The 18061-nt window shown below is 38.2% G+C and overlaps 1 protein-coding gene across 6 annotated transcripts in view; it reads right to left on the bottom strand.

Moving 5' to 3' along the window:
- Positions 1 to 18061, bottom strand: part of Slc4a10 (solute carrier family 4 member 10) — a 250075-nt gene that overhangs the window by 40725 nt on the left and 191289 nt on the right. For all 6 annotated transcript variants that reach the window (XM_021226586.2, XM_021226588.2, XM_021226589.2 and 3 more), the window contains 2 exons: positions 3563 to 3668; positions 241 to 402 (listed from right to left, as the gene is read on the bottom strand). In XM_021226586.2, coding sequence (XP_021082245.1) covers positions 241 to 402; positions 3563 to 3668 — 268 coding nt within the window. The remainder of the gene's footprint in view (positions 1 to 240; positions 403 to 3562; positions 3669 to 18061) is intronic.

Below are 18061 nucleotides of genomic sequence, written 5' to 3'. Positions count from 1 at the left end.
GTTGACACTCAGAAGTAAATCCTGAAGGGCTTGTGCCACCTCAGATACCTGAGTCATGAGAGCGCTTCCTCTTCAACCCCTTTCCACAGCCTACCTCTAACTTGCCAATTCCCTCGTGACAAAACCTCTCCATGGTTCCCTTCATGAGTCAGTAGCTGTCCTTTGTCCTTAAGCATGTGGGATCTCACAAGAACTGCGGTTTAGCTTATATTTGGCTCAGGAATATTGGAGTCCAAGTACCTTGGTTGGGAAATATCGGCTCGTCTTGAACTGCTTCAGGGTGGCTGACATGGTAACTGTGGAGAAGAACAGGATCACCGACCAAAAGAGAACATCTGGCACGTAGGGGTGGCCATGGCCACAGGCTCGCCCAACGTACTCCCCATGCAGCGATCTGCACTCCTGCTCGGGGAGAGAAACAGAGCTGGCTAAGGAAGTTGGGTGCTTTTCTTCCAGAAAAAGACACCTAGTCAGCTGCAGCTGATATACCAAGACTGTTCATCAATGGCTCCCACAAGGATTCAGCAGATAGGATACTTGCTTTCAAAATTTTACTTGATAGGTATTAAACCTAACCTCTATTAAGTTCAAGATAACAGGTGTACTTCAAATGCAGTAAGTCTGATAAGTTTAGTTTATGCTAACATCAGATACTGACAAAGCACTTAAACATATCAGTTTCACTGTTTTTCACACCAACAGCACAGATAGATATTTTCATTCATGTTTGATATCTGAGACAGTCAAGGCATGGCGATATTGAGCAATGTACTTCAGCCTCATCGATGCTGTGTGGTAGGGGTGCGCACATGCACCACTCCTGCGGTAGGAATTGTAGCATATTAAAAACCAATAGTTATTTAGGAAAACGTTTTTAAAGCTACCAAGGAAGACAAGAAAGGCAACAAGAAAATGATAATATGTAATTAAAGAAATGGACCTTGAATCAGATATGGTAACTATTGAAATTCAAAGAACAAATGAAGAAAAAAATTGCTACATGAGTAGGGCAACATTTATGTCTATTATTCTGCTTTCCATTTTCTTTTTCCTTATCTTCTGCCTTTCTTTCTAAAAAAAAAAAAAGGAAAAAAGAAAGGAAACCACATTTTAAAAATTACTGCCTTAGCCATTAGGTGGCAGCAAAGTCAAAAAGAACTTCAAGACAAAAACAACATTTATATAAGCATTAAATATTTTGAAAGGAAAAAATATTTCTGTCATTTGGAAGACTTTTGTATTCTAAAAATTATATTACTCTGTTCAAAAAAAATCTTAGAGAATTCATTGAATTCTTTAGTCATCTAGGTATTCTGAACAAAACTTGAAATGTGTCATAGCAGGAAGAAAATTTAGAGGGCACAGTATTTTCACTGGATTAAACCTCAAGGAGCTGAACCATCTGTAGCATAACATAGATGCTACATTGTCCTCTGAAACGAGCAATAAGCCAGTAAATTCTACCTGACATAGGTACCCCATACAAGGACTCTGGAGAAATACTATCAGCATTGTTTATAACCACCTAACCACCTGCAAGTATCTTTCTTATTAGTTAAACTTCAATTATTCATGTTAAGCTGATTCAAGGTACAGAAAAATGGCTATTGAAAAACTACTAGCCCCTAGGCACTATTTATAGCCTTAATTTTCGTTATCTAAGTCAGAACAAATAAAAAATAAAAACAATAACCGAATCCATGAATTTTTCAATCTTTTTTTTGTGTGCCTATTGTGAAAACTGGGAACGATTACTAAATAGTTCAATGATCGATCCCAGGATGTTGAAGTAGAGGAGGCCAGGGTCCCACACAGGTACATAATGATCTCTGAGCACCTGCAAAGTTTGGTGCAGGTGTGAAAGACTTCTACATGTCCCCTGAATACAGCTGGCTCAAAGCCGCTACTCCTAAGAAGACAGATACTAGTAAAAGATCATTCAACTGCCTTATCTAAAACAAACCCACAATCCTAAGCCTAGTTATTTCAACTCAAAGCAGATTGTAAAGTATCAGTTTCTCTCGTTTTCCAGGGGACATACTCTATAATTCTGAAAAGCAAATTTCATGACCTATGAAATTCAGCATTTATTTTCAGTTTTATGCTGTTTTTCTCTCACAAAAGAAGGGTGGGATGGAAACAGAGAGACAGGGAGAGAAATGGGACCTGAAATTTAGAAATGCAAAAAAAAAATTCAAAACCTTTCTTTCACTTTAGTCTAACATGGTTAAACTGAAAAGATACTTGAGAACAAACAAGTTTCTACTAATTACTCTATGAACACATTTTATTTAAAAAATTCTGTAAGTTGGCAAAAATAAATTTTATGAAATAACAATTGGAGTTATTAGTGTATTTCCATATATATGTGTGCATTAAAACAATTTTCAATCAACTGATAATCTCTTGCAAATACTTTTTCTTTTTGTTTTAAAATTTGAGATTACAATATAATTATACTTGTCCCTCTCCTTCCTCCATACCTTCCCCTATAATCCTCCTTTTTCTCTTAAAATTCATGGCCTCTTCCCCATTAATTGCTATTATGTCCATATGTGAAATATTTTAAACTGTGCCTAAATATTCTTTAGAGTGGTTGACTTTGAACTACTGTGGACTATACATACATATGTGCATAGAGACAGAAATGTAAGTACACTGGCTTGCCATAAAAGGTGAATTAAATAGTAAACATGTGAGATGGAAGTAATTTGTAGCAGACGTTCTTTTAGACCACCAACCAGCTTCCAAATTGTGACACAGAGACTTAATTACAAATGCTCGGAGACAAGAGCCAGCAAAGGCTTGTTCTAAAGAAAATGACAAGGGACCACTCTTTTCAGGATGACCAGATTTTAAAAAGTAAGATCTGTAACCTAAAAAATTCAACATTTAATTTCTGCTTTATGCTTATTGTATGTCTAAGAGATACAGGGTACAGAGTAAGAACAGAGAAACAATCCTGTGAGAGAAAAACTTACAAAGAAAGGCTAAGAAAATAAAGCAAAGGCACAGGACTTAGCCAACTCATAGGCAAATTGTGTATCTGGCCCCTTCCCTTTTTTTTAGCAGACTAAAGAATAAAAACGGAAGTTGGAAATCGGTTGACAAATATATAAGAGTTTTCTTAACTGTCATATTAATCAAAGAATAGTATTTATAGTAAAACATCAGGCCCACTCTCTCCCCCACCCTGTTCTGAACAGTGGGAGAGGCAAGCAGAGTAAGTGAGTAGCCTAGGTCCTTCATGTGCAAGGGAGAACGGCCCCCGCCATGATGGTCACCAGCAGTAGAATTTAATGTTTTCAGTTGACCTCAGTCCTGTTCTTCTGTTTGTGTGGACCTTCAGAGCAATGCGGGTCTATGAAAAGAATCATTTTTGTGAGTAATGTAAATCCCGTGTGGATGGAATATCTGAAATGGAGGAACTCTAAAATAAAGCTATCACTTTGTATAAGTTTTCAAAAGTCTTACCTTAGTTGCAACACTGATTACAAATATCATTAAATGTCTTTACAGTAAATGACTCAAGACGTGACTTCTTGTGCCGTGTTTTACTTACTGACACGCTTAGATTCCCCCAAATGATGTCAGAGGCAGAAATGTTGGACTCCCTCCATTCCTTCAGTGTGTCATTGCTGGGACTATGTGGCTCCACACAGTTACATCTGAAAGACCAAAATAGTTTCTTTTCTGAAATAAGCAGGTGTTTTTCCGTATCCAAAGCATATACCTGAGGAGTCATTTTCCCTAGACCAAGTACTCATCCATCTGACAGGCAGGTAGCTGGGTCATCTAAACCATTCTTGGAAAGACTATACCAACAATCAGAACAAGAATGCTGGGATACTAGACCACTTAGCAGTATTTCCTAGAATGATGGACCATTCTACTTGCCTATCAACTATAAGCCTCCTGGAAATTACAAATATCCTTTAGTTATTTGTACAGTCATATTGACTAAAAAATGAAATGACATTTAATTCACACTCTGAAGGTCACATTTAACTTTGCCTTGCAATTCTAATTTAAAGTTTGATTGAAGTGAAAACCCTAGACAGTTCAGTATTATACTTTGTGATGAGTGACAATTCTACTAAAGATTAATCAATACATGTTTTTAGAACACACTGTGTTCGAGGTTCTGTGATAGATATTGAATTCATTTATGATTCTTTCACCTTGTCTGTTAGGAAGCATTTTCCTATAGAAACAGATTTTTAATGGTGACTAGGCTCCAAGATAACTCACATAGACCCACAGCTGGAAAGCAGCATTAGACTGCTGCTAAGTTTATTTCTACTGGAAAGTATTTATCTGTCTAGGAAACTCTCTCTCCTCTGTTTCTACTACAGAAAACTTGTTCATTACCACTGTTCTTTCATGATTCAGTGGGTTATATAGTCTATCAGTATAAAATCCTACTTGAGATGGCCCACAAGGACAGGCAAAGTTTTGGCTTGGCTCTCACAATCAGCATATAGAGTTCCTCCAGTTAGCTCACTTCAAGATGTTTCCAGGGGAAAAGTTAGTGACAAGGGTTTTAAGGGAATGGAAAATTGAAGTATTAGTTACCACAGACAGTTCAGTGACCTCCATTGGCATCAGAGAGAAGAATACTAGCAAAAAGAAGCAAAGGCACAGCTTTGCAACAGTAGATAGTTATTAATTATGACTGTTCCCAAGTTCCAGACATTGTGTTAGAATACAGATTTTTGTGTCAGGCAGCTCAATCATCTATGTAACCATGGACAAATGATTCAACCACTGCTTATTTCCTTTGTATTATGAGAAAACGGATTGAAAATCCTCACCTATTAGGGTTAATATGAGGAATAGGTTAACATTACACACACAAATTGTGTGTGTGTGTGTGTGTGTGTGTGTGTGTGTGTGTGTGGTGTTTAGTACACATTTGACTCTCTTTAGATTGTGATTGTTTCATCATGGTCATCATCACTATCGCCTTTTTTAGTCATCTAACAAAAGTTAAATTTTCACCCTAACGTAACATGTAATGAACATCGGTGCACTCCTAATGTGCTGGAGTTCTCTTCGTTTTCCTTCAAAGTCAGCTTGTAAGCAGCCAATTCTTACCCATACCCTGCATTTACAGTTTTAATCAACTGTGATTTAACAGTATCCAGAGGAAAATCGTATCTTTACTGAACTCATGTAGACTAATTCCTTGTCATCATCTCCTAAGGACTGCAGGGTGACAACTATTTACATTGCATCATATATCATATGACATAGACGTGGTACAAGAGGGTGTGTGTGTGTTATCTGAACATACTGCACATTGTATTGGAGGAATAACTGAGTCAAGCCCATACTAATAGAATTAGATTTGAATCCGTGTATGTTTGACCCTGTAAGTCCTGCTCTTTCAGCTGTGATATGCTGCCCCTAGGTATAAGTTAGTGCCATTTCTATCAGGATAGCTAGAAAAGTGAGAATGTCCCTGATCAAATGGAGTGATCTACATTTCACTATGCCACCCCTCTTTCCTTTCTCAGGACCTGTCTCCTTTAAGATATCTCCTCTGAATGCCCTGCTCTCTTGTCCTTTGCTATGGCAGCTACATTAACTCCACCACTCTCATTCCTGCTGTTCAATGTCCTGTTTTCTCACAACCGTTTATAAACCTGGCGATGTGGTTTTTCCATTCACTGTACTCACCAGGTATGGATTTCCTTGGGGCAGTTGTCTCTGCTATTTTGAGTAACTGCATTGCGTCAATGAGCACAAGGGCATAAAATGCCACTGCATTCCTGGTGTTCTATCTTCATTTACACATTAACAGTGATTTTCTGAAAGTGTTAAGCTAGCAATTTGATATAAAAGTGGCAAACTCAAAGAGGAGATGTATTTTGGAGTCTACATTAGTTACTTTGCCTCCATGATAGGGTTCTATGGCTAATCACTTTTCTCAGACCAGTTCCAAGCTGGAAGAACAGCCTAATCTAAAATACCGATTTAATACATAAAGACATCATGACTAGCCAAGAAAAATCACCATTCCTTCTAGAGTCCACACACTGGATATGAGAACTCTCAGCCATCAGGTTTCATAGTGGGCATGCTTTCATAGAAAGATTAAGTTATCTTTGGCACTGGGCTATCAGTAAAAATGTCTGTTTAGCAATGTGAGGCCTAGAGTCAATCCCTAGTACAGAACCACGAATAAATGTAAGTGATCTCTATACAGCCCCCAGAGGTTTGAAAGAGACTTCTGAATGCTGGGCTTGCATGCTCTTAAATATGAATCAATAATAAAATGAGGAAAATATCTTATCTTCCCTTGATATGAACTCAATTCAAATTATTTGGAGCCAACCTAGAATCTAAAGCAAAGAAATGAAATGAAAAACAGAAGTAGTGCTGTGAGGGGATAAAACTTGAGTAAAGACCAAATTCTCTTGTAATTTCACCCAAACCAACTTCTAGGGACTCTAGCAATGATCCTGGACATGATGATACTTAAGCAACCTATGCTATAGCTTCTTTATGTATAAGATGGTGATGACAGTCACCAACTTCACAGGTTATGGTGAGAGAAAACAAATTAATATCAGTAAATACTAATTAGGTGCTCTATACCATCATTTCGGTTATTGTCACTGTTGGGAATATCACATGCCCTTAGAATGGAAAGTAGAATTGTGAAAGAACCCTGTCTGTGCTAAATTGTTCTCTGTATTGTCACTACAGCTCTGGAGTAACAAACTTAAAGTCAGGGACAGGGATTCCTCTACTATTCTTTTATTATTCATTCATGGTTGTGTTCTCTCTCTCTCTCTCTCTCTCTCTCTCTCTCTCTCTCTCTCCCTCTCTCTCTCCTCTCGTGTGTGTGTGTGTGTGTGTGTGTGTGTGTGTGTGTGTGTGTATGCTTCCAAGTGAATTCAAGATTGTGTTTTTCAAATTCCAAGATAATTGAGTTAGCGTTTTGATGGAGATTTCCATAAGTCTACAATTTGCTTTTGGTGGGATGGCCATTTTCACAATATTACTCCTATCAGCCTCGGAACATGGAAGCTTCTTTGCATCTTCCTGTATCTTCTTCAATTACTTTCTTTGCTATCATAAAGCTTTTTTATTAATCTATCTTTCACTTCTTTAGTTAGATTTATTCCAAGGTATTTTCCAGGCTACTGTAAATGGGATTGTTTCCCTAATCTTTCTCCTTAAGTTTGTCATTTGCATATAGGAAAACTACTGATTTTTACATGTTAACATTGTGTGCCTGCTACTTCACTGAATAATTTATCAACTGTAAAAGTTTCCTGGTGGAGTATGTAGGTACTTTTATAGATAAAAATATAGTATCTGCATGTAGGGGTAATTTGACATCTTTTTCATTTATTGCTCTAGCTAACTCTTCAAGCAATATACTGAATAAGAATAAAGAAAGTGAACATCCTTGTATTGTTCCTTATTTTGTTAGAAATTCTTTTGAGTTTTTTTCCATTTAATGCGATTTTGGTGATGGGATTCCTGTATAATGTCATTATTATTATGAATATTCCCCTGTGTACCTAGATTCTCTAGGACTTTTATCATAAGAGGATTTTGGATTTTATCATAAAGCCTTTGTCTGCATCTAATGAGTTTATCCTGTGATTTCTGAAAAACAGTATAAAATGCCTTGTAGTAATGGATCAATTAGCTTAAAGTGCACTTTTAATAAAAATGTCCTCTGCTATCCTTTGCTTCTCAAAGAAAAGCAAGTTCTCCCAGCAATCTTGTTTATATACATGGCCCAAAGTAGTTAGATAAACAGTGTAATTAAATGCCCACATACAGAAGGAAGAAGTCTGTTATTTATTTATTTATTATTTATTTATTGCAAGGCTAATAGAGGTGATCTGTCTTCCTTACACAAGTGCCCATGGCAGTCTTCTGAAAAGCTTAATTTGGTAGAACTCCCTTTAGCGCTGTCACTAATTTTAGTTCCTAGGCTACAGATGCTGTCCTTTTGCCTTGGCAGTTATTAATAGTCCCCTCCTTTGTGCACTAAACTGGAAGGTTTTTGTTTTTTTTCAAGCATTTTTATTGACTAAATTAGCCCCCAAGAGTTCTTCAAAGCACATTATATATTAATACAAGATATAAAAATTACAGAATCATATGTTTATAGAAGTCAAACATATTTATGTCTTTTATTTAAATAGTATTCTGAGTTAAAAAAATAATAAAGCCACAACACAGGTTATTTATTTTATATAAAATAAAACCCCCCCTCTCTCTCTCTCTCTCACATACACACATACACACACACACTTTACATTTGAATTATTCTGTATGCTAACTAGTAAATGTAAAATGTTAGAAATAATACCTTATATTACCAAGAAAAGCATTTATAAATAGGAAGATATGCTCAACTAACCAAATTTGGCTAGTTAATAAATATCTTTAAAGTATCTTGTTAAGAGCAATTAGAATGTTAATTTCTAAGGTTAAAGGAAATGTGCTTCCACTACTACAAATTATTGGAAAAGTTTGTAAAGATGACTAAAGTAGCTGTGACATTTAAAATACTCAGCAAAGCTGTGAGAGTGAAGAAATAAACAGGGCATAGAACGTTACATGAACCAAAATAATTTGATCAAAACTTTACGACAGGAATGGCAGATTACAAAGCATCAATACACAAATGACAGTATTTTTATATGGAATGCAAGGCGATATGTCCTTACAGGAAAGATAAAGCTGAATAGTACAGAGATATCACACCATCTAATTAGGGAAAGCATAACATTAGAAAATGTGTTCTAGTCCAGTATGCTTTATTTGATTATTGATGAATCATAAACCACTAACTTGCTTTTTAATGCAAATATTATCTGTTTCACAAAACTTGAGCAAACATAAAATTATAGAAAAAGAGAAATTCAGAGGACCTTTATAAAGTTTATGGAGGCTTTTTCTAGAGTATAGCTTCTCTGATTTAATGCTCACTGAATTCTAGGTCAGAACATCAACTTCTCAAGGCAGCAAAATGAAATTATCTCAATATCGATGCTTGGATATTTTAATGTAAATTGAAACATCATTAAATTCCACTTTAAATACTTCAGAATACATCCTTAAATTTAGGCCAACTCAGAATCAAAGAGAAATTGGGTCAGTACTTCATAAACTGTGAACTCTCTAAGAATAGTCTTTCTATCTCACCAAAATCTGGTGCATGACATGTGGCTATTTGGTTCATTTTTAAGGAAAGAATCCTCTTCTAAATACTGAGTAACGGTGTAATTTTCTGCCTTCTCATTGTCTTTAACAAGAAAGTATGGCAGATGAGTATATTCAGGATTTATAAATCAAACTGTAGTCAGAGGGAAGTAAAATAGCCAACAGAGGGCATGAAGAATAAATTGTTTGCAGACACTATCAATAAACATGCAGGAACATCTACACAGCTCCCAGGGTCTGGGGAGGTAGTAATATGAAGACAGCTCTGTTCCTGAATGTTTCATGGCTTATTAGATGGAGAGAGAATGAAACAAATCAATAATGCACTACTTTTGATACTACTGTTTCCAGAAACAACTTTATCATTAGAATAAATTAAGTCAATACATGAATGAAACTAAACCCCAATTTCTCACCCTATACAGAAGACAGAGCAAAATATATTAAAGTCCTAAATATTATGAGCCCTAAAATGATACAAATACTATCAAGATGAGAGTGCTGGCCAGAATATGAAGAAAAGTAAACTCTTCCAATGATGGGAATGTAGATCAGTAAAATTATTGTGGAAGACCATATGGATTTTCTCATGGAATTAAAAATAGAAATACCATATGATTCATCAATACCACTAATGGATATATAGCCAAAGAAAATGAAATCACGTTGTCAAAGACACAGCTGCACTCTCATTTTTATTGTATAACTAGTCATAAGAGGCATGGGAAAGAATCAATTTAGGTGCATATCAAATGATTAGTAAAGAAAAATTTATGTATATATAAATACATATGTATAATATGATATATATATATGACAAACTTTTTCTCTAAAAACATCATGTAATTTATCATTGTATGAACATGGATGGTCATTGTGTTAAGTGAAATAAACCAGGAACAAGAAGAAAACCACCACATGGCTGAACTCATATGGAATTAAAAATGTTAACCTCATAGAGGCTGAGACCAGAATCTGGGGAGAACAGTAGAGCAGGGGATATGGAAAAGCATCATGAACAGTAATAAGCTATTGCCACATAAGAAGTCATGCTGTTCTGCTGTACAGCAGATAATGCAGATAATGATAACATATTGCTCTTTTAAAAAAGCTAGAAAGAATCAGTGTGAATGCTTCCGCCATAAGGAAACAATAGTGTTGAGTAAATAATTTTACACAGATTTGAAGTGTATACAATATACGTATGTTTTCAAACATTACATGACAAAAGTATGTATGTTTTAAAAGCAATTGAGTTCAAAAATCAAGAGCAGAAAACGACAGCAAGTGCCTAATAAAAATCTAGAATCAAGTGATTAATTTTTAAAATTTATTTTATTTTACGTGTTTAAGTGGTTTGCCTGCATATCGGTGTGCACACCGCTTGTGTTGCTCATGCTCATAGAAATCAGAAGAGGACGCTTGATCCCCCGGAAGGGGAGGGATGTTTTCGGTTGTGAGCTACCATAGGAATGTGGTGACCTGAATCTAGGTCCTCTGCAAGAACAAGTGCTCTTAACCACCAAGTCTTCTCTCCAATCCCACATGACTCATTTATTGATAGCTCATTTGTTGATAAATATTTTATGGAGTGCCTATGGGTGTATTTGTTTCACTGCAAGATAACATACAATTCACGATTTATGTCAAGACTGCACATCAATTTTAGGAGTAACACTAACTGGATTCTGTGGGTTATTAAAAGAAGAATAGGATGTGAAGTTGGGAAGAGGAGGCATTGGGGAGGCCCTGAGGGAGTTACAGGGGGAAATGGGTACATATAAAAAAAACATTTATACTCTATGTGCCAAATTCTTTGAAGATATAGTGGCAACAAAAGTGTACTCAGTCATCCTGACCCTGCTATTGTGGACAACAGTCTAGTGGAGGGAAACAGGGATTATTCAAAGAGAGCACATAAAAATGTTTAAAAATGGTATTATTAATTATGGACAAATGTATTCAATGCTATATAGAAAAAAGTGAACATAAAAGCCAGAATACAGTTTCCTTGAATCTCATTTCTTATTGCTTGACCAGTGAGTTCTAATTGGTGAGTGAACTCTGAAAACTTCCTTCATCTTCTTCCTGTGTTTCTGGTCAATATTTAAAATTATATGGCAGGATATCATCTTATTTCACTGATTTCCTCACCAAGTGAATATCCCACCAAAATTTTCAATTAGAACTAATTTTTGGATCCATATACATACATATATATGGATATATATGTATAATTTCATATATCCACATAAAATTATGTATATCCATATATAATTATATATTCATACCATGTTAAGATCCTTATAGTGTGTCAAATTTATTCAAAATTTGTAGATTCAATGATTTTTTAAAACTTGAAATCTATGTTATTAGAGTTTAAAAGAAAATGCCCAAGGCAGGCAACTATAAACTCCCATGGCTGCCTAGAGAAGGGGAAAAGGGGAAGCCATGCTGTTTAAGCCAACAAGGAAGGCATAGAGATCAGCCATGATGGACAAGTTGCCATGGAGCAGGGTGAGGGAGAGATGTTAGGGAAAGCAATCTTAGACAGAGATCTAAAAGTAAAAGTTAAACTTTTCAGAGTAATTCAGAAAAGCAGGCCAACTTACAGAGTAATGTATCTTTAAAAACAACTGTACAAAAAATAAAATAAATTTCAGAGAAACATGGAGGCTAGAGAGACAAATAACTGGAAAAACCACTTGCTGCTCTTACACAGAACCTGGCTTTAGCTCTCAGCCCCCATCATGGTGGTTCACAAAGCCCTTTAACTACTTTTAACTACTCCAGTTCAGGACATCTGATACCCTTTTCTGGCCATCATAAGCATCCTTCTCTCTCTCTCTCTCTCTCTCTCTCTCTCTCTCTCTCTCTCTCTCTCTCTCTCTCTCTCTCTCTCTCTCTCTCTCTCTCACACACACACACACACACACACGCACACACGCTGTACACACATACACAGAGACACATACACAGAGAGACACAGATAGAGCCTTTACTTGTCAAACTTGGCAAGGATGACAATTATTTTGAGTATCTTTAGTTAACTAAAGTCTATTAAATATGCCTGTAACCTCTTCTATAGCATCATGATAGGATTATGTGGGATAAAATAGTTACTTAAGTTTTTAAACCTAAAAGAGACTCAAATCTAGTTGAATAACTAAGAGAAAAGATATTAAGTATAATATCAATCAGTAGCATTTATTTGAAACAAATGACTGTCTTTCATATATAAAGGAGAATAAAGCAAATATTGGAGTATAGAGAAATGAAACAGTCAATAGATATGAAAGCAAGAAGTATTTCTCATTACTTGGTAGTAGACACCCTTCCTTAGAAACCTGGAAAGTAGTATGGAACTAAATAGAGAATTCTCAACAGAGGAATCTAAAATGGATGAAAGACACTTAAGAAAGTGCTCAACATCCATGGGACTGACCCTGACCACCTGAATGTGGCTGTCAGTGAGGAGGCCTAGGTAATCTATGGGGCCTTGGGTAGTATGTATCCATGGCGTACAAATAGACTTTGAGTGCCCATGCCACAATATGGGAGGCTCTCTCAGCCAGGACTCTTGTGGGAGGGCCTAGGCCCTGCCCTGGATGAAATGACAGTTATTGGAGATCCACCATGGAGTGCCTCACCCTCCTTGGGATCGGATTGGTCAACATCCTTAGCCATCAGGGAAATGCAAATCAAAACAACTCTGAGATACCATCTTATACCTGTCAGAATGGCTAAAATCAAAAACACCAATGACAGGGTGCTGGAACTGCAAACTCGTAAAGCCACTTTGGAAACCAGTATGGCAGTTCCTCAGGAAATTGGGAATTAGTCTACTAAGATCCAGCAATTCCACTCTTAGGCATATACCCAAAGGCTGCACATTCATACAACAAGGATGTATGTTCAACTATGTTCATAGCAGCATTATTTGTAATAGCCAGAACATGGAAGCAATCTAGATGCCCCTCAACTGAAGAATGGATGGAGAAAATGTGGTACATTTACACAATGGAGTACTACTCAGTGGAAAAAAAATGGAATCTTGAAATTTTCAGGCTAATGGATGGAACTAGAAGAAACCATCCTGAGTGAGGTAACCCAGTCACAAAAAGAGAAACATGGTATGTACTCATTAATATATGGTTATTAGACATAGAGCAAAGGATTATCCCCCTACAATCCACACTGCCAGAGAAGCTAAGAAACAAGGAGGACCCTAAGAGAGACATACTTGGTCCTCCTGGAGAAGGGAAAAGGAACAAGATCTCCTGAGCAAATTAGGAGCATGGGGAGAGGGGAGTTAGGAGAAAGAGAAAGGAAGAAAAGGAGGGGAGAGGAGGACATGAGAGAACAGAAGGGTTGAGTCACGGGAAGATGTGAGCAAGAAAAGAGGTATCATAATACAGGGAGCCATTATAGGTTTAAAGAGAAATCTGGCAATAGGGGAATGTCCAGAGATTACAAGGATGACCCCAACTAACAATCAAAGCAATAGCGGAGAGGCAATCTTTAATGCCCTTTCCCTATAATGAGATTGGTGACTACCTTATATGTCATCCTAGAGCCTTCATCCCATAGCTGATGGAAGCAGAAGCAGACACCCACAGCTAAGCACTGAGCCAAACTACTGGAATTCATTTGTAGAAAGGGAGGAGTGATAAGCAAAGGGGCCAAGACCAGACTGGGGAAACCCACCAAAACAGTTGACCTAAACAAGGGGGATCTCATGGTCTCTAGACTGACAGCTGGGAAACCAGCACAGGACCAAATCAGGTGCCCTGAACGTGGGTGTCGGTTAAGAGTTCTGGACAATCTATGGGGCCTCTGGTAGTAGAACAGTATTTATCCCTAGTGTATAAATGGACTTGGGAGCCCATTCCCCATGGAGGGATACACTCTCGGCCTGGCCTAGACACACAGGGATGGGGTGAGGAGGGCCTAGGCCCTTGCCCAAATGCTGTGAAAGACTTTGATGATCCCCCATGAAAGACCTCACCCTCCCTGGGGAGAAGAGGGATGGGATGGGAGAGTGTTAGGGACAGGGAACTGGGATTGATATGTAAAAAAAAAAAAAGAAAGAAACCTGGAAATTAGCAAGGAGAACTCAAGGGGGGAAGCATGGGGTGGGGGAACTAGAATAGACACCAAGGGTGCACTGGGGGTGAGTGGTGACAGGAAAAGGAGGGATCAGATTGGGGAGGGAGAGAGTACAGGGAGAGACAACTGGAATTGAGGGGCATCTCAGGGAAGAACTAATAAACCCAGTGCAAAGGAAACTCCCAGTAAATTCACAAGGGTGGCCCTAGTGAAGATTCCTAGCAATGGGGGATACTGAGCCTGAAACAGTCATCTTCTATAACCAAGCAAGGCTTCCAGTGCAGGGACAGGGACTTCGACCCAGCCAAAAAGCTTCTGAGCTACAATTTGTCTCAGCTGAAAGATGTGCTGAGGTAAAGGTGGTGCAGAAATTGTGGGAGTGGTCGACCAATGACTGGCTCAGATTGAGACCCACGCTAACAGAGGGACCCCACTGCCCTCCAGGCAGTGTCAAGAGGTAGGATCGCCCAGAGACCTAGGAGAGAAGCAAAACCACTGGCCAAAAGAAAGAATGAAAAATCAGTATAATGATGCCTAATGATATTCTGCTATACTCATAGATTGGTGCCTAGTCCAAGTGCAGTTGTCATCAGAGAGGCTTCATCCACAAAAGGATGGAAACAGATGTAGAGACACATAGCCAAACATTAGGCAGAGCTTGGGGAATCCTGTGGAAGATGGGGGAGAAGGATTGTAGGAGCCAGAGGGGTGGGGTCAAGGACAGCACGAGAAAACCCACAGAGTCAACTAAGCAGAGTTCATAGGGGCTCACAGAGACTGAGCAATCAGAAAGCCTGCATGAGTCTGACCTAGGCCCTCTGCATTTGGGAACTGGGTGCTGTCTCTGATTCTTTTGCCTGTATTTGGGACCATTTTCCTCCTACGGGGCTTCCTCATCCAGCATTATATGAGGGGTGATACCTAGCCCTATTGCAACTTGATGTGGCATCCTTGTTTGATGTCCCTGGTAGGCGTGCCCCTTTCTGAAGGTAAATGGAGGAGGAATACATGGGATGGAGACTGGGAGGAGAGGAGGGAGGGGAAACTGCAGTCAGGATGTAATATATGACAGAAGAATAACTTTAATCAATATATATATATATATATATATATATATATATATATATATATATGAGAAACTCAGGTAACAGATACTGAATTTTGCTTTAACTCATATATTGCAAAGTATAATATATGCCTTTTTTAAAATTAGATTTTTAGGTTAGTATACAAAGCAATGGCTTTGACTATGCATTTTCGCATATAGGTGCCATACACCATTCCCATTTATTCTCCTCCCCCATCTGCCAGCACCCTTTGGCTAGTACCCTTCCTTACACATGGGGATCCCTTTCTCCCTTCTTGTCATATGTATACATTTTTATTCTTTTAGTAGTCATCCTTGAGAACTTTACTACATACTGAAGAAACATTTCATCTTATACAAATGTAACATTTTATTTTTGTCATTCCTTAAAATCAAAGCTACCAGGAAAAATGAATCCCTCAAACTCACTACTTATTGCTAATGTGACATATTCAGTTAGATCATCTGGTATAAAATATACTCAAAAATAAAGAGATTATCTTGACACTTGCTCTTGGCACAATAAAAGGGAAGTATATATTTTCAAATGCAAGGTCTACATTATAAGGTTAAGATGCCAGAAGAGCCAGGGAATTTTTGTTATTGTTCATTTAAATCAAGAAGATTTTGCTATTTGGTTGGTATACTATAGGAAAATTTGAATATAGAAGGCCCAAATGCAAAGTGTATCTGAAATGTAGAACCTAAGGATGCTGGCATTTTCCCAATATCTTCTTCCTGAACACAACATATGGCATATATAGTGTAACATATATGCAATTATAGGAACATTCAGTTTGCAAAAAATTACAATCTCAGATCCAGTGTGTCCAGGCCATAACATTTTCTAGGAACTTTTCAGATGAAACCCATGAAAACACGAAGCCAGCAATATCTAATGCACAAAACTTTAGGTGGGTATCAGTATAATGAGCTTTAAAAACTCATGGTCACAGTAACAGGACTAAGAAAATCACCACCGTGTCATACAGACTTCATGAAGCAGACAGATTACACAAAACATTACTGTAACAAAAAGGCTGTTTTTCACAGCCACTTTTAAAATTTGTACAGATAACTAAAAGCATATGATGTAAAACAAAAGGTTGATTCTGCTTCTACAGAAATCAAGCCATGACAGTACCTGATAAAATCCACATGTTTGTAGAAAAAACTGTTCAATTCATAGAACTGATTAAGACAATAGAGTTTAGAGCTGATCAGAGGCTGTGTAAATTCAAACTGGAGGACATTTGGCCAGCAACCACCATGTAAACTAAGGATTCAGGGCAGTGCCGGCACATGGCCAGTACTGTGCCCAAGGAGACTGTCATTCAGTTTCGGTAATGCTCATTTAGGATACCATTGGCAGTACGAATTCACTGGCCATCATGCCAAATCAGCCTTTCTATCTCCCTAACTTTGGTGAAGAGGTATGTGCGGGCAATGGGCACAGAGAGCAGCACACTGTTCACGCTTAGTGAATACAGCCAGGTTACAGCGGCCTGCACTCTCCAAGGAAAACCGAGATCGCGAAGATCCTTTTATATGTTCTCTCCTCTATGGAGATCCTAACTTTTAATATTTCCCCCCACTGGAGGTGGGGAAATGGGATGTTAAAGGAACAGAGGAGGGCAATGGGACCAAGTGCAAGGAAGGAGGCTAAGGGGAGTAGAGAGGTACTGGAACCGGAGGGTGGTAGAGAGGAGTGGGAAGGAAAATCAACAAAAGCTTTCGCTTGAAAATTCTATTGTGAGACCTAACAATCTTTGGACTAATCAAAAATTGATTTTTAAGAAAGATTTGTTTTTTTAAAAAAAGTAGAGATGGAAACGTTCGGAAATCAGGACCGAGGCCACTTTTTTTTTCTTATTTATTTTTAAATTTAAATTTAAATTAGAAACAAGGTTGCTTCATAAGTCAGTTCCAGGTCCCTCTCCCTTTCCCTCCCCTCCTCCCGTGCCCTCTCCCCAGCCCCCCCAATATCTCCTCATTTCCCCAGGGAGGGTGAGGCCCTCCATGGGGCTGTCCATAGTCTGTCATTTCATCCAGGGCAGGGCCTAGACCCTCCCCCAAGATTTCAGGTTGAGAGTGCATCTCACATTGTTGGATAGGAGTCCAAAGTCCATTTGTAAACTCAGGATAAACACTGATCTACTGCCCAAGGTTCAATAGATTACCTAGTCCTCCTCACTGACACCCACATTCAGGGGGTCTTGATCAGTCCCATGCTGGATTCCCAGGCTGATGCCTGGGATTCAAGAGTTAACCCTTGTCAGGTCACCTGTTTCTGGGGGTTAAACCAGCCCAGTCTTAATCCCTTTGGTCATCAGTCCTCCCTCTCTGTTACTGGCTTTCTTGAGTTCAGCTCATTGCTTAGCCATGGGAGTCTGCCTCTTCTTCCATCAGCCACTGAATGAAGGTTCTGTTTCCCAGACTCTCTGGCCATGGGATTGTAAGTTGGCACTCCCCAGATCTATGTCTAAATTCCATATATGAGAGAGTACATGCCATGTTTCTCTTTTTGTGACTGCGTTACCTCACTCAGAATGGTTTCTTCTAGTGTCATCCATTTGCCTGCAAATCGCAGGATTCCATTGTTTCTTTCTGCAGATTAGTACTCCATTGTGTAAATGTACTACATTTTCTCTATCCACTCTTTGGTTG

Source organism: Mesocricetus auratus, unplaced genomic scaffold (genome assembly GCF_017639785.1).
Source record: "Mesocricetus auratus isolate SY011 unplaced genomic scaffold, BCM_Maur_2.0 Super-Scaffold_100004, whole genome shotgun sequence".
Taxonomy (NCBI): domain Eukaryota; kingdom Metazoa; phylum Chordata; class Mammalia; order Rodentia; family Cricetidae; genus Mesocricetus; species Mesocricetus auratus.
The sequence above is the reverse complement of the archived record's forward strand: the minus strand, read 5'-3'. Positions and strand labels throughout refer to the sequence as shown.